General features: G+C 41.9%; 1 protein-coding gene across 3 annotated transcripts in view; it reads left to right on the forward strand.

The window, feature by feature from the left end:
• The first annotated feature begins 10,747 nt into the window (after positions 1 to 10,747).
• ATXN7L1 (ataxin 7 like 1) overlaps positions 10,748 to 20,821 on the forward strand; it is a 115,314-nt gene continuing 105,240 nt past the window's right edge. For all 3 annotated transcript variants that reach the window (XM_062018918.1, XM_062018912.1, XM_062018925.1), the window contains exons 1-2: positions 10,748 to 10,992; positions 11,534 to 11,602. In XM_062018918.1, coding sequence (XP_061874902.1) covers positions 10,878 to 10,992; positions 11,534 to 11,602 — 184 coding nt within the window. In that variant the 5' untranslated portion in view covers positions 10,748 to 10,877. The remainder of the gene's footprint in view (positions 10,993 to 11,533; positions 11,603 to 20,821) is intronic.

Genomic DNA, 20,821 nt, shown 5'->3' on the forward strand with positions numbered 1-20,821 from the left:
ATAGTTATAGTATTTTGAAGTCACTAATAGCTGCAATGTCAAGAGAAAAACAATGTTCTCAGCACAAAAGAAAATACAGGTATTGTATTATCAGGTTATAATATTCAGATCCTGAATGAATGCAAGTAAAATTATAAAAACTCAGATTTAGTACATGCAGAATATGACTCCAATTCCATGTGAGGAAGAGGAGTTTGTGTTTAGTAAATGGTCTGAATATTTTTACTTGATGTGTTATTAATATTTGTAAGTATATTACACATTATATTTACTCAGCAGAATTAAACACTTACAGAGAGAATCCAAAAGGATTAAAGGTTAAAAGTTTCCAAAAGCCTTTTTTTTCAATCTGTAAATTAAAAGATTTGGTAAACAGCTGCCAGTTCTGGCTATAGTCTTGCATGAAATAGGTATCTGAAGTTGCACTACAAAATACTCCAATGCTAACTTTTTAATTATTTTTAGTTGGTTTTCTTTTCCTAAACAAATATTAATCACTATTTGCAAAACAAGAGTTGATTCAACACACAGAGAGGCACCACCAGAGATTATTAGCCAGTTAAATGTTTGAAGGCCATAGGAATACAGTTTTTCTCAAGATGAACCTGCAAACTAGCTCCTAGGCATTTCAGAAGTGTACATCCTTCATAGGCAACATAGGATATTTTTAATGATGGCTCAACTTTTTTGTCTTCTTGACTATGTTTTTCCATTTAACCTCAAAGTATAATTAGTCATCTGTGCTTATACTGTGTCTATTTGAAGGAAACAGGGACTTAGGAACACTTGTCAAACCATAGGTTTCCACTAAATACACTACAAAAGGATAACAAATTTCTATCATTAAGAAGAAAATTAATTAAAATATTCATCAGATCTATGACATTGTAACAGAAGTCTATCTACATCTGGTCTCTGCAACCATATTGCCTTTGTAAAATTTCTAGTGAAGAGCTTGAAGATAGAAGTGTAGGGTGACCTGTGAGACATTTTGAAGGATGATGGTATCAAAACCTCTTCTCACTGCATACAAGCCAATGCTTAAATATCAGACATATTTTTTACATCAGTTGCTTTTAGTTGTCAGGCACATCACTCACTATACTCAAATTCTTACTAAGGCCTTTGAGATTCATTTGGACTGAGTACAGAATTTGCAGTGCTTATGAGAAACTATCATCTTTGACTCTTCCAGGTTGGGATGGGAATCTCTTTAGGACAAAGCTCTTTGCAAAGCTAGCACATTGATGCAAAGAGCTAAAAGAGAGTTCCCTCTCTTTTAGCTGTACAATAGATCAGACACAATTGATTTCTTGCACTCCATTTCTAGCCTCGACCAGAAATACAAGATGAACAGGCTTGCTTTCTACAGTGATTTCAACAGGTCTGCTTCCTGTAGAGACTGGAAATAGGACATACCATAACAACGGCCAAAACATTTCAGAACCTCAAGCAAGGTGTGATTAGAGACAGTTTCTAGAAGAAGTGAGGGCTTGGGGAGCCATGCAAGCAGTCTGGGCCCTCTCTGCTATTAACTGATTCAGAGCCCAAACATGACCTCCACCAAAGGCATTGCAGTTTGACCTTCACTCAGACCTCTTGTCTGGGCATCCCCGGACTTTCAGAGCCAGGCTGAAGTAAACCGGAGTATCTCCCAAATGCCAAGGGACAGTCTGTCCAGACTGAAATCTTTATTTTGCTGTTCTGACAGCACTTGGGGTGCCCTCACCCCACTCACACACTCCTGGCCCTGCCAGGGATGAGTCTCCATTTACAGTGGGGATTAGCAAGCTGCTGGGAGAGCAGGACAGCCTTTATGCCAGCACTTGTGGAATATGGCAGAAGAGACAGGCCCCTGCACTGAGGAGTCTCCAGTCACAGCTAGGGAAAAGCTAGGAAGGATTGTTTGCTTTCCCAGGGAGAGGAAGAGGAAAGCTGGCTACTGAAAGGATGGGAGAAGGGGGCTTCCCCCAAGCAGGTGAGGAAGTGTTTCGATAAGTGGGCAACTCCAAACAGCTTTGTGAAGAGCTATCAGCTCACTGACTCAGGGCTGAGAGAGGCCTATGGTAGAGGGCTGCCCCCCGCTGAGGAAGGCATGGGAGAAGAGAGGGTCCTAACAGTAAATGGTAGTGTTTGGTGAGGCAACTGGGCCCAGCTGGGAGGGTCATGAGTGCAAGTCTTGGAATGAAAAACAGGCCCCAAGATGATGCTTCAGCTGAGGGACCTGATGGGAGATGAAAACACCCTCTGCAGCGTCAGGGCAAAAATGACAGAAAAGAGAGAACAAAATTCAGAAAGGAGGAGCATTTGTGAGAAAAAAGGATACAAACAGGAGAAATATAGCACCCACATTGAGAACGAATTGAAGAAGATTGATTACAATGCAGTGAGGGAGATGCAGTGAGTTGCTGTTGTGCGCTGCCAACACACATAAACATGGCTCATGAATGGAAAGATAAAATATACATTATTCAGCAGAGCAAACTTAATTTTTAATGAAAGAATATTTCTATGCCTACCTCACGAGAAACGTGTGAAGGTCTTTGGGGACTCATGTTTTGTGGTTTTCGTTATTCACACAGGTATTATGAGAGTGCAAAGCCTAGAAAAGTTGCATGCTGTTTGGATGCAAACTTAATACTGAGGTGTGGTAACTTTCACCATTCCAACGTGTTTCTAAATCTCAAAATCTAAAGAACTTTGCCATGTCTTTCAAAAACGCAGAGACCTCCTACAAGTTTCTTCTTTTCTGTCCCAACTGGATGGTTAAAAGCCTTTCTTTAGGCTCTGGAAACAGCCTTAAAGATATTACCTGTTGCTGTTATTTACCAAGAAACTGTTTCAAACAAAACAAATCAGATAAATATTTAATACGTAAAATACAAGTGATTCACTGCATCAGTGGGAATTTTATCCCTTTAAGTAGTCTTTGACCTGTCATTCATGTCTCCTACCTTCCCAAAGAGCCACACTGTTAAGAATCTACCTTCAGTCTTCTGCACCACATGTATTCCCCTGACCCAGTCTTATCCTCAGTTTCTTGCCATAAGTCCACTTGATGAAAGTGTTAGATCAGGGACCTTGGGCAGTTTTAAGAAATGAGTTTGAGATCAATGTTTCATATGGTTTGTACCATAATGCTGAGACTGGGTGTTCAAGTGTTTGGTGGAGGCTAAGACATAGGGAATTGAGGGAGAGAAATTATTGGAAAGGAAGATGAGTCTAAACTGAAGTCTCAAGAGACTCCTGGCTGAAACCTGAAACTGTTGCAGAAAAAAAAAAAAAAGAAACTGCTTTGTTTCTCACAAGCAATTGTTAAGTCCTCGAGTCCAGCGAAGATGCACACGTGCACTGTACAAAGCAGTCCACTGATAGTTACCATGGCTGGTTTTGGTATCAGAACCTCTCCAGCTATGGTAATACAGTAGATAACATAAATTATCCTCTTGAAAAGCAGTATCAATTAGCTGCAGTACAGTGTGATGTTCATGCATTTAGGCTATAACCAATACCTAAGCAAAAGTATTTAGAACAAGTTTTTAGACACTGGAACTGAAGGATGTGCAATTTATGTTTTCACAGTGCCTGCATAACTATTTTGGGTTTGAAATGTGGTAACTTTATTTCCACTTCTAGTTCATGGCCTTTTTTAGGTAGCATTTTTTTCCTTAAACTTTCCACAGCTCACTGTAATAGGTTATTTTATTGTGCATTTTCTGTTCATAGATCTGTGCAGTACACCTCTCTTTAGATTTTACATTTCATCTGATTAGTGCTGTTATACTGTCTCAAGCATTGTTTCGGGTGAAGCAATTTGCAACATTTATTTGAGAAATACGCTTCTGTTGGGATACAAGAGTATCTCACTTAGAATTTCTTTTTCAGTTCTTCATTTTTCTGTTTCTTTTTTTAAGTGCTGGCTTCTTCAGCTGAGATGGAACCAAAAGCTTAATTTAGACTTTTTTACTTGTGTTATTTCAGAGGACATTAAAATAGATTTATCTGCTATAAGTGTCTATTTAATACAGCTTTCTAGCTCAAGTCTTCTATCATGGCACTCACGTGGTGTTCGAGATGCCTTCTGAAACTACAAAGAGAAATAGTATAGGGACTGAACTGCTGTCCAGAATGGCTCTAGGGAGACTGGCTCACAGTGGCTTTTACATTTGGCTTGCTAACTTGCTAAGTGCTGAGTTGTTTTAATGGCCACCGCGTATGCATCTTTTTGCAAAAAGCAAGATATAGGACTTTTTAAGTACCTGTTTTATTTAATGAATTCAGCTACTCTAATTATCATATAGCAGACTAGGATGCTACACTATGTTTAAAACAAAACAAAAGTTTCAGAATTGGTTTCACCAGAGAAAAGCAGGACTGGCTGATGGGTTTTGCACTTTCTCAAAACAAACATCTCTGGTATCTTTTACCCTGAAATGCAGCTGTAGTACTAAACAGAATCTTCATTTACCCACTGTGGAGAGACTACAGGTAGATAATCTACAGGTTAAAATTGGCAAGAATGTAAAAATCCACTAGAAAAATCATTTGCACACAAGTCAATGTGGAAATTAGTTTTACACCTTTCTAAATCATGAAGGAGGGTTAAAATTTCTGTACTTCTGTGACTGACAGCCCACCAGTTTGCTGGTGCTTTTCGTATGCAAACCCCATCACTGACTACCTTTAAGAAAGTCTTGTGATTCATTTACTGTTCCATTCCCACCAAAGTAGATATCTGGATTCATAAAACTGTCTGCTATGTAATAACTTCTGCTATATAAGATAAAACCACTATTGTGGCAAATCCATTGCAAAAGAGGATCCTGAGAAATACTAATGAATCTCTTGCCAAACTGCTTAAATGACAATGATTTTGTCACAAGAACATCGTATGTTTATAATCTTGTTATGATACTGAAGCCTTATACAGCTGTGTTTTTTGTAATACTTCTGTAGCCAGTTTAAAGCCATCTGGTGCACATATTGCCAGGTATATATGATTTAAAGCAGAGGGTGACAAATTTTTGTTGTTCCTTCAGCAAACCCATGGTATTTTCTCAGTGTATTACAGTGGAGTTGAAATGGAAATATGTCATTATTTATTTGTTCATAGTGACCTCCATCCCTGGAAAAGTGATGGAACAACTCATCCTGAATGTTATCACTGAACATATGAAGGATAAGATGGTTATCAGGGGGAGTCAACATGGCTTCACCAAGGGAAAATCCTGTTTGACCAACCTGATATCCTTCTATGAGTGCATAACCAGCTGGCTAGATGAGGGGAGAGCAGCAGATGTCATCTATCTTGACTTCAGCAAGGCTTTTGACACTGTCCCCCATAACATCCTCATCAAAAAGCTCAAGCAGTATGGCTTGGATGAGTGGACAGTGAGGTGGATCGAGAGCTGGCTGAATGACAGAGCCCAGAGGGTGGTGATCAATGGCACAGAATCGAGTTGGAGGCCTGTGGCCAGTGGAGTTCCACAGGGGCCATTCTGGGCCAGTCTTGTTCAACATCTTCATCAATGACCTGGATGAGGGTACACAGTGCACCCTCACTGAGTTCACTGATGTCACCAAACTGGGAGGACTGGCTGATTCCCCAGAAGTCTGTGCTGCCATTCAGCAGGATCTTGACCGGCTTCAGAGTTGGGCAGAGAGGAACCTCATGAGGTTCAACAAGGACAAGTGCAGAGTCCTGCATCTAAGAAGGAACAACCCCATGCACCAGTACAGGCTGGGGGTCAAACTGCTGAAGAGCAGCTCTGCAGAGAGAGACCTGGGAGTCCTGATTGATAATAAGCTAAATATGAGCCAGCAATGTGCCCTCATGGGCAAGAAGGCCAATGGCATCCTGGGATTCATCAAGAAGAGTGTGACCAGCAGGTCGAGGGAGGTTCTTCTTCCTCTCTATTCTGCCCTGGTGAGGCCTCATCTCGAGTCCTGTGTCCAGTTCTGGGCTCCTCGGCTCAAGAGGGACAGGGAAGTGCTGGAGAGAGTCCAGTGCAGGGCCACCAAGATGATCAAGGGACTGGAGCATCTTCCTTATGAGGAAAGGCTGTGGGATCAGGGGCTGCTTAGTCTAGAGAAGAGGAGATTGAGGGGAGATCTTATTAACATTTATAAATATCTAAAGGGTGGGTGTCAGGAGGTTGGGACATCCCTTTTTTCTATAGTAGCTAGCAACAGGACAAGGGGTAACGGGATGAAGCTGGAACACAAAAAGTTCCACTTAAACATAAGAAAAAACTATTTCACTGTGAGGGTGAGGGAGCCCTGGCACAGGCTGCCCAGAGGGGTTGTGGAGGCTTCCTTGGAGGCTTCAAGACCCACCTGGACATGTTCCTATGTGACCTGATCTAGGTGACCCTGCTTCTGCAGGGGAGTTGGACTAGATGATCTCTAAAGGTCCCTTCCAACCCCTACCATTCTATGATTCTATGATTCTATGACTGCACAGGTTGTTCCTGATAGCCACGTGTAAAAATTACTATTTTAGTTTGTTACCTCTTAACATTAAGATCCTGAATCATTAGATTGATCTTTTCATAAGCCAAAGATTGATACACAGCTTTGAATCTCTTCTACACATCATAACTTTTCCTGTGCTTTTATAAAGACTAAGTCTTTTACCATAACTCTAGTAAATAGATATAGGAACATATGATTTTTATCTCCTAGTTACTTAGTGGAAAGCTTGTATTTAGGGATCATCTTATTAAAAGACCAGTGATATGTGGATTAAAAAGATTAAAGTTTCATCCGTATTTTGCTGCTTATTAATTAAAGGCCTTAATTTGCTTATAGTTTACTTTTTTAATTCCATGTTATGATTGGATCACTGTAGTATTTAGAAGCTGCAACCAAGATCAAGCCTGTCTTATATTAAATGCTGAAAAACCACATAGTAAAAGAAAGCCTCTACTTGGCAGTTGAAATAAAACAAGATCCAAAGGGATTGGAGAGGGAAAGAAGTACCTTTCTTGACTGACTGAATTATTTTTCTACGACAAAGTGACTTGCTCAAGGTCATAGAAGAATTAAATTTCTGTATTGGTAAGCAGGTAGAAAAGTAACAGATATTTAATTGGCATTTTCATGTCCAGGTTTTTTTTACTCATTTCCTATGGAAACAAGTCTTCTGTGATCACGTTTAGTGTCTTTCCCTCCCTTTTTTCCTTTCCATCCATAACTTTTGGATCCATTGATTGACAAAAACAAATTTCAGGGCTACAAAGATATCAGGGCACTCTAATATCTCTCTGACTGCAAGACCTGGAGCTTAGAGAAGACTGAGATGGGATCTTATCAGTTATTATAAATACCTAAAGCATGGGTGTCAAAAGGACAGGGCCAGTCTTTTTTTCTGTAGTGCACAGTGACAGGACAAGAGGTAACTGTCACAAAATCACACAGGAAGTTCCACTAAAACATGAAGAAAAACTTCTTTACTGTGAGAGTGAGGAAGCCCTGGCACAAGCTGCCTAGAGAGGTTGGGGAATCTCCTTCTCTGGAGATTTTCAAAACCAGCCTGGATGCGTTCCTCAAAAGGGAGAACCTGCTTTAGCAAGGGTGCTGGATTAGATCTCTAGAAGCCCCTTCTAGACCTTGCCATACTGGGATTCTGTGAAATTTGAAAAAGCAGTAAAAGTCTTTAAAATAGAATTGTCTGTCTACAAATTTTGTGAAAGCAGACGCTGTGAAAAGGAATGAAGGAACCATCTGAATGCCCTTGCTATGGTAAAGCTGCAGTCCAGGTTCACATTCACAAGACAGAACTACATATATTCTCAGTCACAGGAAAAACTTCTCTTATGTCAGATTGGCTCTCTTCCTGTTTGGCTATCAGGCTCTAGAGCATAACACACGGTTGTCCATACTACGTACACTAGTTTGGTTTGGCTCCAATATGGAATAAAAGAAGCCCAGAGGAGGAGCCCTGGCACAGAATGGAGGCTGCTTTTCTGCAGCTTCAGGACTTGCACCCTGCAAGCCAGTGGAGTCAAACAGATCTATCATTTTCTTGGGATGGGGTTCATTCCTTGGTGCAGATCACAGAGGTACCAACAGATGTAATCAAAGCAGAACTGCTACTTTTCAAACAAAAGCTGCAGTAGATCAGACAGACAGGCATATCTGTTCTGATGATTGTGGAACCATTTGTTTAAAGATAAAGTTGTTCTTGAATACATATGGTAGGGAGGAGTAAGAATTCCTTTGGGAGGGCTTTGGAAATCTTTCTCTGAAACTGTAAGTCACTGGATAGTTTCTTTTTAGGAAGGAATCGGTACATCTTGCATCTTTGATTTTATGCTAATTTTCTTTCATATGGTCTGTTTCTGTTAGAGCCTAGACTGTAGCTCTGCAGTGTGTCATGGTAAGCAGCATGTAGATTAGTGCCATGTGTTAAAGTTGGAAAGTTTCTCCACTTTTTTGCTTGGTTTGTGGCAGCTTGTATTAAATAGTTTCTCCCTCCCCTTTTTCTTAGTTGTGTGGTTAGGAACTGCTTTATTGCTTGTGCGTCCTGTGGCAGTGTTTAATATTAGATATTCATCTGTACGTACTTTCCTGAAATCTTACTTCAGGCTTCATTGATTGTGATTTTCTGGGTGCTCACATGGCTTTCATTTTATCTTCTCTCCAGATGCAGGTCTTGGGTAATCACAGAAGTGCTACAGTATAAACTGCGCAGTGTAACTTTAATTTTGAGACTATTTGGCCACTGTCAAGACTTTTGCTCAGCAATCTTGCAGAGAATTTGAGCACAAGTGCCAAACATGCTTGACTACTTACTTCATGTAATTTATCATTCGTCTTGAGGAATCCCATCTTCCTACTCCTGACCAAAGAGTTTTACGTGTAGTGAGCAGGATTTTCAGTCTGAACATAAGCAGTTTATGTCTCTTTTTTATTTTTCCTTACTCACTAATCACTATGTCTCCTGATAATTAACATCAATCATACCTTTTCCCAGCTGAATTTTGCTCAACCAAGTCAACTTCTTCTCCTGTGATAGATTCTTAATTTCTCTGATTATTCTGATAACCCTTTTCATACTTTTTTTGAGGAAGATTCATTTAAACTTGTGGCTAGAACTGTGCTTAGCATTCCAGAATATATCTTTCCAGGGCTTTGCATTATATGATGACTATCTTTCCTGCTTCTGGAAATTCTCTGTATAATATATTCAAGGTCACACATCTTATGGCTGTTTCATGTTGGTTGCCAATAAGCCTGCTGCCATCAACTGCTTCTATTCTGAGGTATACTTTCTGCTTCTTTGACTGTTTTAACCATGTTCCTGTTGTTTCTTGTAGGTAATGTTACACAATGAGAGGAACTCTGGCCAGGCCATACAATAGGAAAGCTTTTAGGCTTACCTCTGGGTATTAAGGATGGAACTTATATATTCTAGCTACTTTTTGGAAGAATGTTGTCTCTATTTTATACTATATCTGTTGACATTGTAAATAAGGCAAACAGTATTTGTCCGCTGCTCCCTGTTTACCTATTTCAGCAATGTAAAGAGGCTGGTTTTAATGAACCTGTAAGAAATTTACTTAAATCCACTGAAGGCTGTAACTGAAGGCTCTCCTGCCCTCTGGCCACTGCTCCAACTCTTGAGTGGGCCCTAAATGTTACTTGTTTGTCCTGAGTTTAAGTTAATTCCACGCTCTGCTTCAGCGTTAGCCCACAATGGTTTGAATTAGTAAAGAGTGAATGGTGGCAAAGGGTCTTAAATGAGCAGCTAGTTGGGAAGAGGCAGGGTAGGGACCATGTAAGGCCCACACCAACACTCGGTTGAAGCATCAATGTCAATCATCAGTCCTGCTGCAGTGGCTATATGAAGGATGCTGCATACAGAGCCTGTGAAGCATTTACATGAAACCAAGTCCTCCAACATTGGTGTTTATGTTTGGCTTACCAGATGAGCGATAAGCTCTGCTGTAACTCCTCATCAACATGAGGTACACTGAGTGCAAAAATTCTGACGGAAGTGTTATTTTCCATGCTTGCCTCAATGGAGAAATGAACCAAAAATGACACTACCCTAAAATTAAATGAAAAGCCTGTACATCCCATAGGTTACATATAGCAAGATGAAAACCTCGGTACTATTTGCAGCAGCAGAACCTGTGAATTCAGACCCGCTTTAACGTAGCCTGAAACACCAAAACAAGGGTAAACCATCTGCAAACAGACGGAGCCTGTCCCCAAGCACAGATTAGGTGGTATTTGGACAACAAAATGGCTGTGGTTGTGGTTATAGGTGATCCAGAGGAGCGCAGCTGGGAGAAGCCGGGGGGGAGGTGGAACCCCACCACCGCAATTCGGGGCCGCTTCCGGGCCGCGCTGGGGCGCGGGGGCTGTGCCGCAAGCACTGAAAGTGCGTCCCAGCGACTTACTGCGGGAGCGCTGCTGGGCGCGGGGCGCGCAAGGCCAGCGGCTACCTTCCCGGCGCGGCTCTTCGGCCGCCGGCCCGGCCCCGTTCCGCTCCGCGCGGCGGCTCCGCCGGGCCGGGCCGGGCCGCGGGGGCTGAGCCAGGCGGCGCCGCTGCGCGGGGTGCGCGGAGGGGCGCGGAGGGGCAGCGCGCGGCCGGCGCGACGCCCCCCTCGGGGCGGGCGGCAGGCCCGGCCGGCGGCGGCGGCGCGGGGCGCGGCGCGCAGGCGCGGGGGGCGCGGGCATGCGCGCTGGGCGGCGGGGAGCCCGATCTGATAGGGAGCAGGGGCTGACACTACCCCCGTGTGGGCGGCGGAACGTCCCGAGGATGACGTGCGGCGTTCTCGAATCCCGTGTCTCGCTCGCTCGCTCGCCGCCGCCGCCGCCGAAGGAAACGGGAAAAGCAACAAGGAGGCAGGAGCAGGCGCGGCGCCATGGCGGCCCTGGAGCGGCCCGTGCCCAGTCCCGAGGCGTTCCTGGGCCAGCCCTGGGCCGCCTGGGTGCGGGAGGCCGCCCCCCCGCACGCGCACGGCGCCGCCCCCCCGCACAGTAAGGGCAGGGACCGGCCCGCGGCTCGGCACGCCGCTCCCCTCCCCCGGAGCGCACGCACGACGGCGGGGCCGGGGGCCCGGGGCCCGGCCGGGCCGCCCCCCTCCCCCCTTCCCGGGGCCGCGCCGCGCGGCGGGAGGTGCCGCCCCCCCCGGGTGCTCAGCTGACGCGCCGAGCCCCCGGTGCCATGTGTGCGGGAGGCGCCGGCGCACGCCGTGTCGTGCCGTGCCTTGCCGTGCCGTGCTGCTGCCCCGCGGCGCGGGCTCCGCCGCTGGGCCGGCGCCGCGGTGGGGGAAGGGGGCGAGGGGGAGGATGCGCGGCGCGGAGGGGCCGGAGGATGCTGCGGGGGGGGGGGGCCGGAGGGTGGCAGCCGCGGGGGGCCCGGCGGTTCCGCTCTCTGGCAGATGCTCCGACCATTGTGCTTTTGCTGTTGCAAATAGAAACACTGCTCACCTCCTCACCTCTCCTCCTCCCCCCCGCCAAACAATAAAGGCACACCTCTGGGCCCTCGGTACTTCCTGACTCTGCTTCTCTTCTGCAGGTGTAGATCTAGAAGAGACTGGAAAGGAGGGTGGAAAAAGCAGGGAGGTTATGAGGCTTAATAAAGAAGGTAAGTGGATAGTGCTGGCACACCTCTCTACCTGTCTGTCTCTTGGTGACTGTGGATGACTGTGGTTTGGCCTTGACAGGGTAGTCTAATAGCATATGGATCTCTCTGCCATGAAGAATGTTTCAGGGTTGGATACACAAAGATGACTGTCACTGTGTCAACTTCTTTTGAAGTACGAGTATAACAGGTGTATACGTGCAGCTCACAGATGTGGTAAACGATATGATGACTTTAAGTCAAAAGACAACTGCGCATCAGTGGCCATATTGGATTTTTTTGAGGACCATGTCCCTTGGTGCAACATTTCACTTGCTACTGTGTGAAGGCAAGCATGTAAACCCATGCATCAGCTCTAAACCTGGCATTATCGTTAGCAACTAGTGAAAACATGTTTTCACTCAGAGAGAAGTGGTCTGTTATGATCTTTGAGTTAATTCACTTTAGCTCAAGTCGCATTTGATTCTTTGGTTGTCATTGCTGAGTGTGACTTGCAGTCAACGTCTGATTTTATCTTACCTAGGCTAAGCCGTGCATATTACGCAGAACCCCATTCAATAGGTCATATAGGCCATAAGGTTTTCTGGTACCATAAGTATGAACAGGCAAATTCCAGGCTAATGGTATTGCTAAAACACCGTGCGTGACACGGTCCTGTCAGTTGCGAGAGGAGAAACTTAGTGGTGAGCGTAGGCAAATCAGATTTTCACGTTTTGCTTGTGACCTGGGTTGTTAAAGTTTGGGGGATGTTAACATCTGGAGGAACACCTAATGCAACTACTGAAATGGTTTGGGAGATATTTTCGTGTAGCTTTCTGTTTGCTTCTGTTCTGTTAAGAAAGCGGTATGCATCTACAACCTTTCTGTCATGAGAAATATTTCTTGTGAAATCAGTCCATAGTGAATGGTCCCATCATAGTGAAATTTTGGTATGACTTACCAATGCTGAGATAAATCCTGCTGTTACCTGTAATGTCGTAATACATATTCCGAAATGATGTTAAGTTTCTCATTATGTTATAGTTGTCATTACACGTGCGTTTAATTTTGAGCATCTTGGCAGCTTAAAGGAATATTATGTTTTCTAAACAAGCTCTTGAAAAAAGAATGAATTAATCAGCCAAACACAGATTTGTGTGATACTATAGAACTGCATGGAGCGCGCATCAAATAAAGTTGTTGACAATGCCAGAAAACCACCCTTCTGAAATACCTTTATGGAGATGCCAAGCTTGGTTGTGTTCCTGTCTTGATTCTTTCGAGCTTGAACCTATATTTTGCCAGTCCAAAAACAAGTTAGAGGCAGAACTGGGGTTGTCACATAGCATATTTATAGGTTTTTACCTTTTGGTTCAAGGCTCAAACATTTTGTACCTATATCCGTAATGTTCATTGTATGTTTGATTCAGAAGTAATCAAACAAAAATCATGCTACTGGAGGTTGGCCTTCATAAGGAGCTTAATTTGTGGAAATAAGGTGTTTTGCACCTAGAAGTCTTTGAATGTAAATTCTTATTATAAGTTTACTAGAAACATAAAGATAGAAACGTATTCCTACTCCTTAGTCATATGTAATATGCATGTTGGTTCCTAGAATGATTCAGGTTAGATTAGCAGCTCTGTAGTCTCTTATTCTTTGTTTTTGGAGGGGTTACAAACTCCATCAAAGGATCTCTCTTTAAACTCACTCTCCGGAAGAAATTATTTTCAAACAAAGTGTAATGTCATTGCTGACATTCGGGTAGTGACAGGTGTGAAGCACTCATTAGCTTTTATAGGACTTTTAAAAAAACAAACCTTACTGTTATACTTAGAAAAGAAAAAGCTTTAGGAATTTTTTTTTTGCTTCCAAGTAGCAACTTGCCTTGGATCACTTAGAAAGAACTTTCACAAAGTTTGAATAAATTAGTATGTGTTGAAATATTTCTACTGTGTTCGTTTAAGCAGTCTGTTAATACAGGTGTTTTCACCACACCCATCTGTGTGTCTGAACACCCACTGTAAACCTTCCTTGAGCCTCACCATCCTTATTAATGAAGGTGGGGAAGAATTTGAAGAGTTAGATTGGCTTGCAGAAAACATTGCTCATGTACTTCCAGAAATGCTTCTGCGCTTATTCTGATCTCGCACACATCTGTCATGTGACATGTTGACTTTTTTTGACTTCTTTGTTCATATGCATGGTTATGGTCACAGTAGGTCTCAATACCAAGCCCAAGTCATTTTAATTTGCGGTCCTACCTATTTGAGTAGGCCTCTGTATGGCATTTGTGGTGCCAGGAGATTGTAAACCATGTCTTGGAAAAATCAGACTGTAGTTGTGTAAGGTACCTGGGGAATGATTGATGGACAGGACTTTACATATCAAAAATTTCTGTCCTGTCTGGTATAGATAGTGTAAAATCTGATATCACCACATTCACTTCTTGTAACATTTGTCTCTGTTTTGTCAACTTTAGTCAATACAACCAGATTTACGTGGCCATTCCCTTGTAAGCAGTTAAGTCATGTAAGTCTTTTTAGGCTAGTGAAACTGTGTGGAGAACATAGTGAGGGGAAGGGGTGGGAAGATGATAATCTCCTCCACAACAAGGTGTTTCACTTTGATTTTGTAGAAAAAAATTATGTCAGAGGTCAAAAAGTGCCTCCAGGTAGAGGTGCAACCCTGCGCTGTTGCCTGCTTTCTGGTTGTGTACTGTTTAGAGTGGTGGGCTGCTCCTCCTCCTCTTCCTGACCCAGGTGGGAACCTGGGAGGCAACATCCCCCATGGCAGTGGGAGAAACACCTTGCAGTCTCCAGCTGCTGAAGTGATTGATACTTCTTAGCAAATCCCTGGGCAAAACGGTCGAAGTCTAGCTGTGCTCTTCATTTCTAGCACAGGAGGTGCTCCAAGGCCGTGTGCCCCCTGTGCCCCATCTTTAGGACAAAAGCAAAGATGTAGAAACATTGCTCCCAGTGTATACGTAGCCATCACAGAGGAAGAGAAATTTCCTGAACATTTGTTCAGCCTTGTAGAGGGAATTGCTTTTTGCATACTAATACTTTGTGTTTTCTTTTAGTAAATGTCCACAGTTGACTTTTACTGGCATGTAGTTTTGCGGAGAGGGGATTACAAAGTTGCAAGTGTTAACAGAAAATGAAAAATTTTATGCATAAACGTTTGTGCCAGAAAAAAAAAAAACCCTTATCTGCTTATCTAATCAGGAAATAGAAACAGTATTGTGTAACTTATCTGACAAATCACTGCCAACCAACCGGCTTAGCTAAAAGAGGGGTTGTCAGAATTGGAGCAGCATTTAGAATGTATGTAAAATTTTACAAAGTTGAATGGCATATTTGAAGAATTGAAGATTTTGTTGTAGATAGCATGAATAGTGAAAGGAGTCTGCATTTATTTGACAATTTGTGGCCTGTAAAAAGGCATAGTAACTGTACGCCTGGGATAGATACAGGGATCCTTTATTATCAGCTGTAACCTGTCACTGATTCCAGGTTCATTTTGGAGGCATATGTTTTACAGTATTTAAGAAAATAATATAGGGATGAGATTTTTTGGTTTTACATTCGGAACTATTAATAATCAGTGTAGTAAATGTGCAAACGTTAAGTATTGTGAGTATTTCTAGGTAGGCACAAGCTGTAAAGGAGTGAAAGATATCCTTTGTATCTTTGTAAACTACAGCAGGGTTAAACGTGACTTGTGGGTTTTTAGATATGTATCTGGGTACTTGGTGTCATAGTCAACTTCAGTTTCTCAGTTCAGTGAGTTTGTGTTATTGAGGTTGCAATCTGATGATGTGTGTGTTTTGTCTCAGGAACCATACTGACTAGTTATTGTCTAATATCAAGGATGTTACGTAGAAAAATCTGGTTTCCTGATGTCATGTTAAAACTAGAGACTTTCTATCATTATTGTGTAGCCTCAAAGTTGACCGTTTTAACTTGATGATTACACATGCAAACTGGAGTTTTAAATCTATTGGCTAATTGTTTACAACGTATTTTTCTTATTTTGACTTCCCACATAAATATCTGATGGAAAGCTTTTTGAGAAATCCTTTGGCAACATCAGAACAAAATTAAAGAGGTACTGATTAGTTTTGCTTTCATTATTTTCTCTTTATTCTTCAGAAAAATATCTTGACGATTCTGTCATTCTTCATGGCAAAGTAAGAAGAAGCTTAGATGGTGGTAGTGAACACTTCTGTAGGAAAAAAAGGATGTAGCATACAACATTCTACTTTATTAAATGCAAGAGGAAGAGAACTAGAACTATTTACAAGGAGATTGTGAAAGAAGAGAAGATGATAACAGTTGGTTAATGTAAGCATAGAAATTGGAGTTGATTTTTTTTTAATTGTTGTTTATTTTTTTTATTACTGGTTTGCCAGTGGTGCTGTTTGTCTCCTTTAAAAACATATAAAACAAAAATTTAGGATGAAACATTCTTGTTTCTTGATCTTTGCCTCCATCTTTCACCTTTTTGTGGTGGTAGGGAAGGCTGGAAAGGGCTGAGAGGGTAAGAAAAATATCAAAAGGTTTTAAAGACATACTCCAAAAGAAAGAGACGAAGTAATTGACGTAGGGTTGCTTTTGTTTTTGCAGTGCGTAAAAGAGAGGTGTGAATGTTGTTTATTTTTTATTTCTCTTCCCTGTAAATTCGTAAGGTCTTCTTGTTCTTAAACAGATGTAGTGTTCAAGTGGAGATCAATGAGTAAAAGAGCTGAGAATTCGCAAGGTACAAAACGGTGGCCGTTGTTGAGAGAAACTTTTTATTACCATTCTTAGTCTTCTGCTGGGAATAAGAGTAGTTAGCAAAGATCCCCATGAGTGTTTTCTTTAGGATGAGAAATGACAGCAGGGGGTTGAATTCTGGTGTGCATTCTGGTGTTTAAATGCCTGATCAGTTCAGTATATAATGTCTGACTTCAGTATTTTTTTTCCCTATGGACAGCTTCTGCAGGGGGGTGGCGTGGCTCCTGGTTGTGACTGTCACCTCATGTAATGTGTCTCGAGGAATGGTGACAGAGGAAGAATGAAACATTATGTATGATAATGCCCAGAAATTTAGTCAGAATTGTAGTTATCCTCATAGTTACATAGTTATTTTTTGAAACCTGTCCTTTAGTTCATCTGCCCACACACTGGATAAAAACAGTGGAGTAATGGTAAGGCTCTCTGATCAGACATTCTGTGTTTTGAATCAGGATTTTGATTGTTTTGAAACTGTTGTTCTGTCAATGACAGCTTTAAAAATTGTTGTTTTGTTAGGTGGCACATATCTTGATGGCTTTCAGGTGATATTTCTCCCAGTATTTTTGCCATAGTTACTCTGAAGCAGTTAGATCTCCTGTGGCTTAAGGTACCTCTTTTGGTTGCCAGTGGGCAAACTGTGTCATTTTTTGTCAGCTGGCAGCACTGTCACTAAGGATCTGTCTCTAACGTTCCTTGTACTTGATGTAAATTATAACCAGACTTCAGAAGAAGGGAAGTGATGTTTTACTACAATGTATCCCAAGCCCTGTTACCACTACAGAAAGCAAAATGAATTCCTGTATCTAATTTTGACCGAGATACAAAAACACGTGTGTTTTCTTGTTGATCTGCCTCTATGTGTAGTGGGTAGTTTATAGATTAAATGTAGGTTTCCATGTTTAAAAAAATAGACTACACAAGAGTTGAAGCATTTCCACTGTGAAATGGAGTAATTTCCTTGAAATGGGCATTTTGTTCTATTTAATTGAAAATTAAGACATTATTAGGTTCTGTTCCACCTTTGGGATAAAAAATTATTAGCTATTTAACTAAGACTGAGGTGTATAATATGGAAGCAATGGAAAGTCCTATAGAAAACAGGTTTCAAGTCACATTTTGTTTAATTTGTGGATCACAGGAGTCCTGTAGGCAGAAAGTGTAAGTTTCTGTTAATCCTAGTGAAAGATTAGATCTATAACACCGCATGCATTACTAACAAAGATTGCCTTCAGTAAAAATAGGATATCAGTGTGAGTGTTTCTTAAAGAGTTAACTGTACCATAAGGTTATATGAGTGACGTGATAACTTGTTATTAAGTGCTATTTTGGAATAACTAACAAGAAAGATTTTCAGTTTATATGGGCATGGATTAAGTTATGGGATCTTTCTGGCTTCCAAGTTCAACTTGGTGCAGAGGTTCTTCAGCTTGTCCTTGAAATAGCTGATTCAGAAGTTAATGGTGCAAGATGCCAGGTGGAACTAGTGTCTTTAAGTAGTGTATATGCCAAAAATCCTGGGGCAGATGCAGTAAGGGTGTTTGACAGAGATCTCTCAGCAAGTCTGTAGCAAGAAGACGCATGGTTCTCTTGCTGGATGAGAAAGATGCTATGTGGGTAAAACGATGCAGTTTTTAATCGTAGTGCTGTGCAGCTGTCTAAGCTGACTCAAATTGGAGACAGAATCCAGCACAGTTACTTAAGACTGACATGGGGCACAGGAGAACCAACTATTGCATGCATAATTTCTCTTTTTCTGTTTTGTATCCCTATCTACGGTTGAGTGTTGTTCATTAATGGAGTGGTTTTGTCTTAGTAACTTGTTGTATGGCTTACTAAAGGTTGTACTTGAAAGCCACTGATGGTGCTGGAGAAGAGGATTTTCTGATTGCTCTTGGTCTTGTACTCAATAGAAATAGAGATGTCTTCATGAAATGTTATGTTTAGTATTCAGCAATTTCCTTTTGTATTTTGCTAAGCTATATTAATAATTACAGTCCTTAAGCCTGACGTATCTCTCTATCTATATTTTTGACAGAGATTCAAATTATTTGGTCTTTTTTTGTTTCTCTGTGCACATATTTATAAAACCTGTAGGCGAGAAAGAAGTGGAGTTTTCCCAGGTCAGAAAGAGCATCTGCCAGAAGTAGCAAAGAACTTGAAGACAGGAGTTACAGGTTCTACACAACTGCTGATACCAGTGGACATCTAGTGCAGTTTCATTTAGTCCCCAGGCTTCCATAAACGGAAGCAGTTGTATTGTGACAGAGCTGTGTACAGTACACAAGGGCCTGCTTCCCTTTCCGTTCCCTTGGAGCAGGTGTTCAACAGAAGAGACAGAAGAGTGACTGATGAAGTAACATCAAGATGTAAGAATGACTGACAAAGGGGAAGAGTTCATGTGGTTTGATCCTGTGTGGTGATCTTTGCTGTGCTTTCGTCTTTGTTTTGTTTATAGTATTTGTCTAACATACAGTGATGTTTTCTGTCCAGTCATTCTTTCTCTTCCTTTTCCTGCTCCAGGGGGCTAGATGTAAGGGGTAGGTAGACTGAGATTTCAAAGTCATATTTCAATTGAACATTGCTAACGTGGTATCAGTAATAGTTGTTGACAAGTTTGGTGGATCAAAAATGTCTTCTCTAGCAAGACAAAACAGGATGGGACTGGACCTCTCCAGTGACAGAATAAGGTGACTTCAGCTTGTGATTGTTTTAAGATGAAATGGCCAGAAAGGAAGCAGAGATATACAGAAGTGTAAATCATCACATATGTGTTCAGTTTTGAATCTCTGATAAGTATTCTGTCCTCAGGTGACATTCAGGCTGGCTGCTTGTGATTCTCCAGATTAGATAGATTATCTGGTGGTAGTTAGTATATCCAGTTATTTTTTAAGCTGCTCTTAGTTATGTCCCATTGAGACAGGATGCTACTGATGATTTAAATCTGAAAAGTTTGTTGGACTCATGCCACCACAACAACCGCTGACAGAGCCAAAATCTTGTTTGTTTGGAGCTGATAATGGAGACAGTCAGAGGACAAGGATCTGGATCAATATAATTCATCTGTTACTCTCATGATGAGAGAGGCACTGTTGTTATTTGTGTGATCCTAATGCCTAGCAACCCCATCAGACTGGACACTCCGATGCAGGATACCTGTGCAGGGAGGAAGGGTCTCTGTATGTGTGCGTTGTGAAATTGTGCTGCAGAGAACTAATTTTTTAATATATGACAAAGCAGGAGTTTTGTTATTGACAAATAAAAGCACGTAGTTGCTCAACAACTAAGGTGGTAGACTTCAGCCTGAATGAAAGTGGCTTTCTTAGAACTGTGGCAAGGAGACCTTTAAGGTGATGTTCAAAGGGCAGTGAAGTAGTTTTGCAAGAGCTTGGAAAGTATCCTTACGCAAGGGTGGAAGTTGGCCTGAATGAAAATATGGACTGGTTGTTAAAAGCTTAATAAATGGATACTGACATCATGAGCCAACTAGAAACGTGAGCAAATTGTGTGACAGCAGGCAGGATGTGGACAGGATTGTGTAGGTAAGACAGAGGAGCCTGGAAAGCGAAGATGAGTCACCCTCTGTGTTTGGAGTGGAGGATTGTGCACAGGAGAATGCAGGGGCAATAATGGTAGATCCATATGACAATATTGGTGTACATATGTGACTTGGAACAGTGTGAACAAGAAGGATAATGTTTGTTAAGAAGAAAAATTAAAAAAAAATGTTAGTAACTAATGTGAGGTGAAGGCCCAAGTAAGCCTGTATCTTTGAAGATCTTTAGAGAAGGCTTTAAAAGACTAAGGATACAAGACAGGGAATAATCTAGAGACATAGCCTGAATGAACAGATGAAGATAAGTCTTTGTCAAAGATGACATAGTATTTCATATTTGAATGGTGGGCAATGTGATGATACTGTCCACAATGATCAGGAAAGGAGGTGGAGAAAAGAGGGTGTGAGACGTGAGATTTACATTTTATTCTAGCTGTATTGAGCTAAAGCTGACAGCTACTTAGTGACATGAAGTGTCAGAAAGGTAAGATGAGATTTTTTTGTTTAGACAAATCTGCTCTGTTTGAGATCTGACTCCTTAGGAGCTGAGTTTGTGGGTGAAGTTCTCAGACAAAAGGGAATGGGCAAAAGATGTAGCTCAATGGAGCCCTACTAGAAGATAAAGGAGGAATAAGGAGCCTTCCTATGACCTGGAAAGGATTTGGTACAGGGAGGAAGAGAAGCGGGAGAGACTAGAGTCGTGGAAGTCAGGAAAAGAAAATGAATGCTTCAAGAGGAGAAATGCATTTAACTTTTATGAAAAATGCATGAGAGTTGTGGATGATAGAAACAATTAACTTGTTTTGTCACAGCAATAGCAAAAGGCTTTTAGACATTTTAGTGAAAATAATTTTAGTGTAGTGCAAGGGACAGCTGAAGGGAGTTCAGGATGAAGTTAGGGACAAATTAGAAGT

Source organism: Colius striatus, chromosome 1, assembly GCF_028858725.1.
Source record: "Colius striatus isolate bColStr4 chromosome 1, bColStr4.1.hap1, whole genome shotgun sequence".
Classification (NCBI taxonomy): domain Eukaryota; kingdom Metazoa; phylum Chordata; class Aves; order Coliiformes; family Coliidae; genus Colius; species Colius striatus.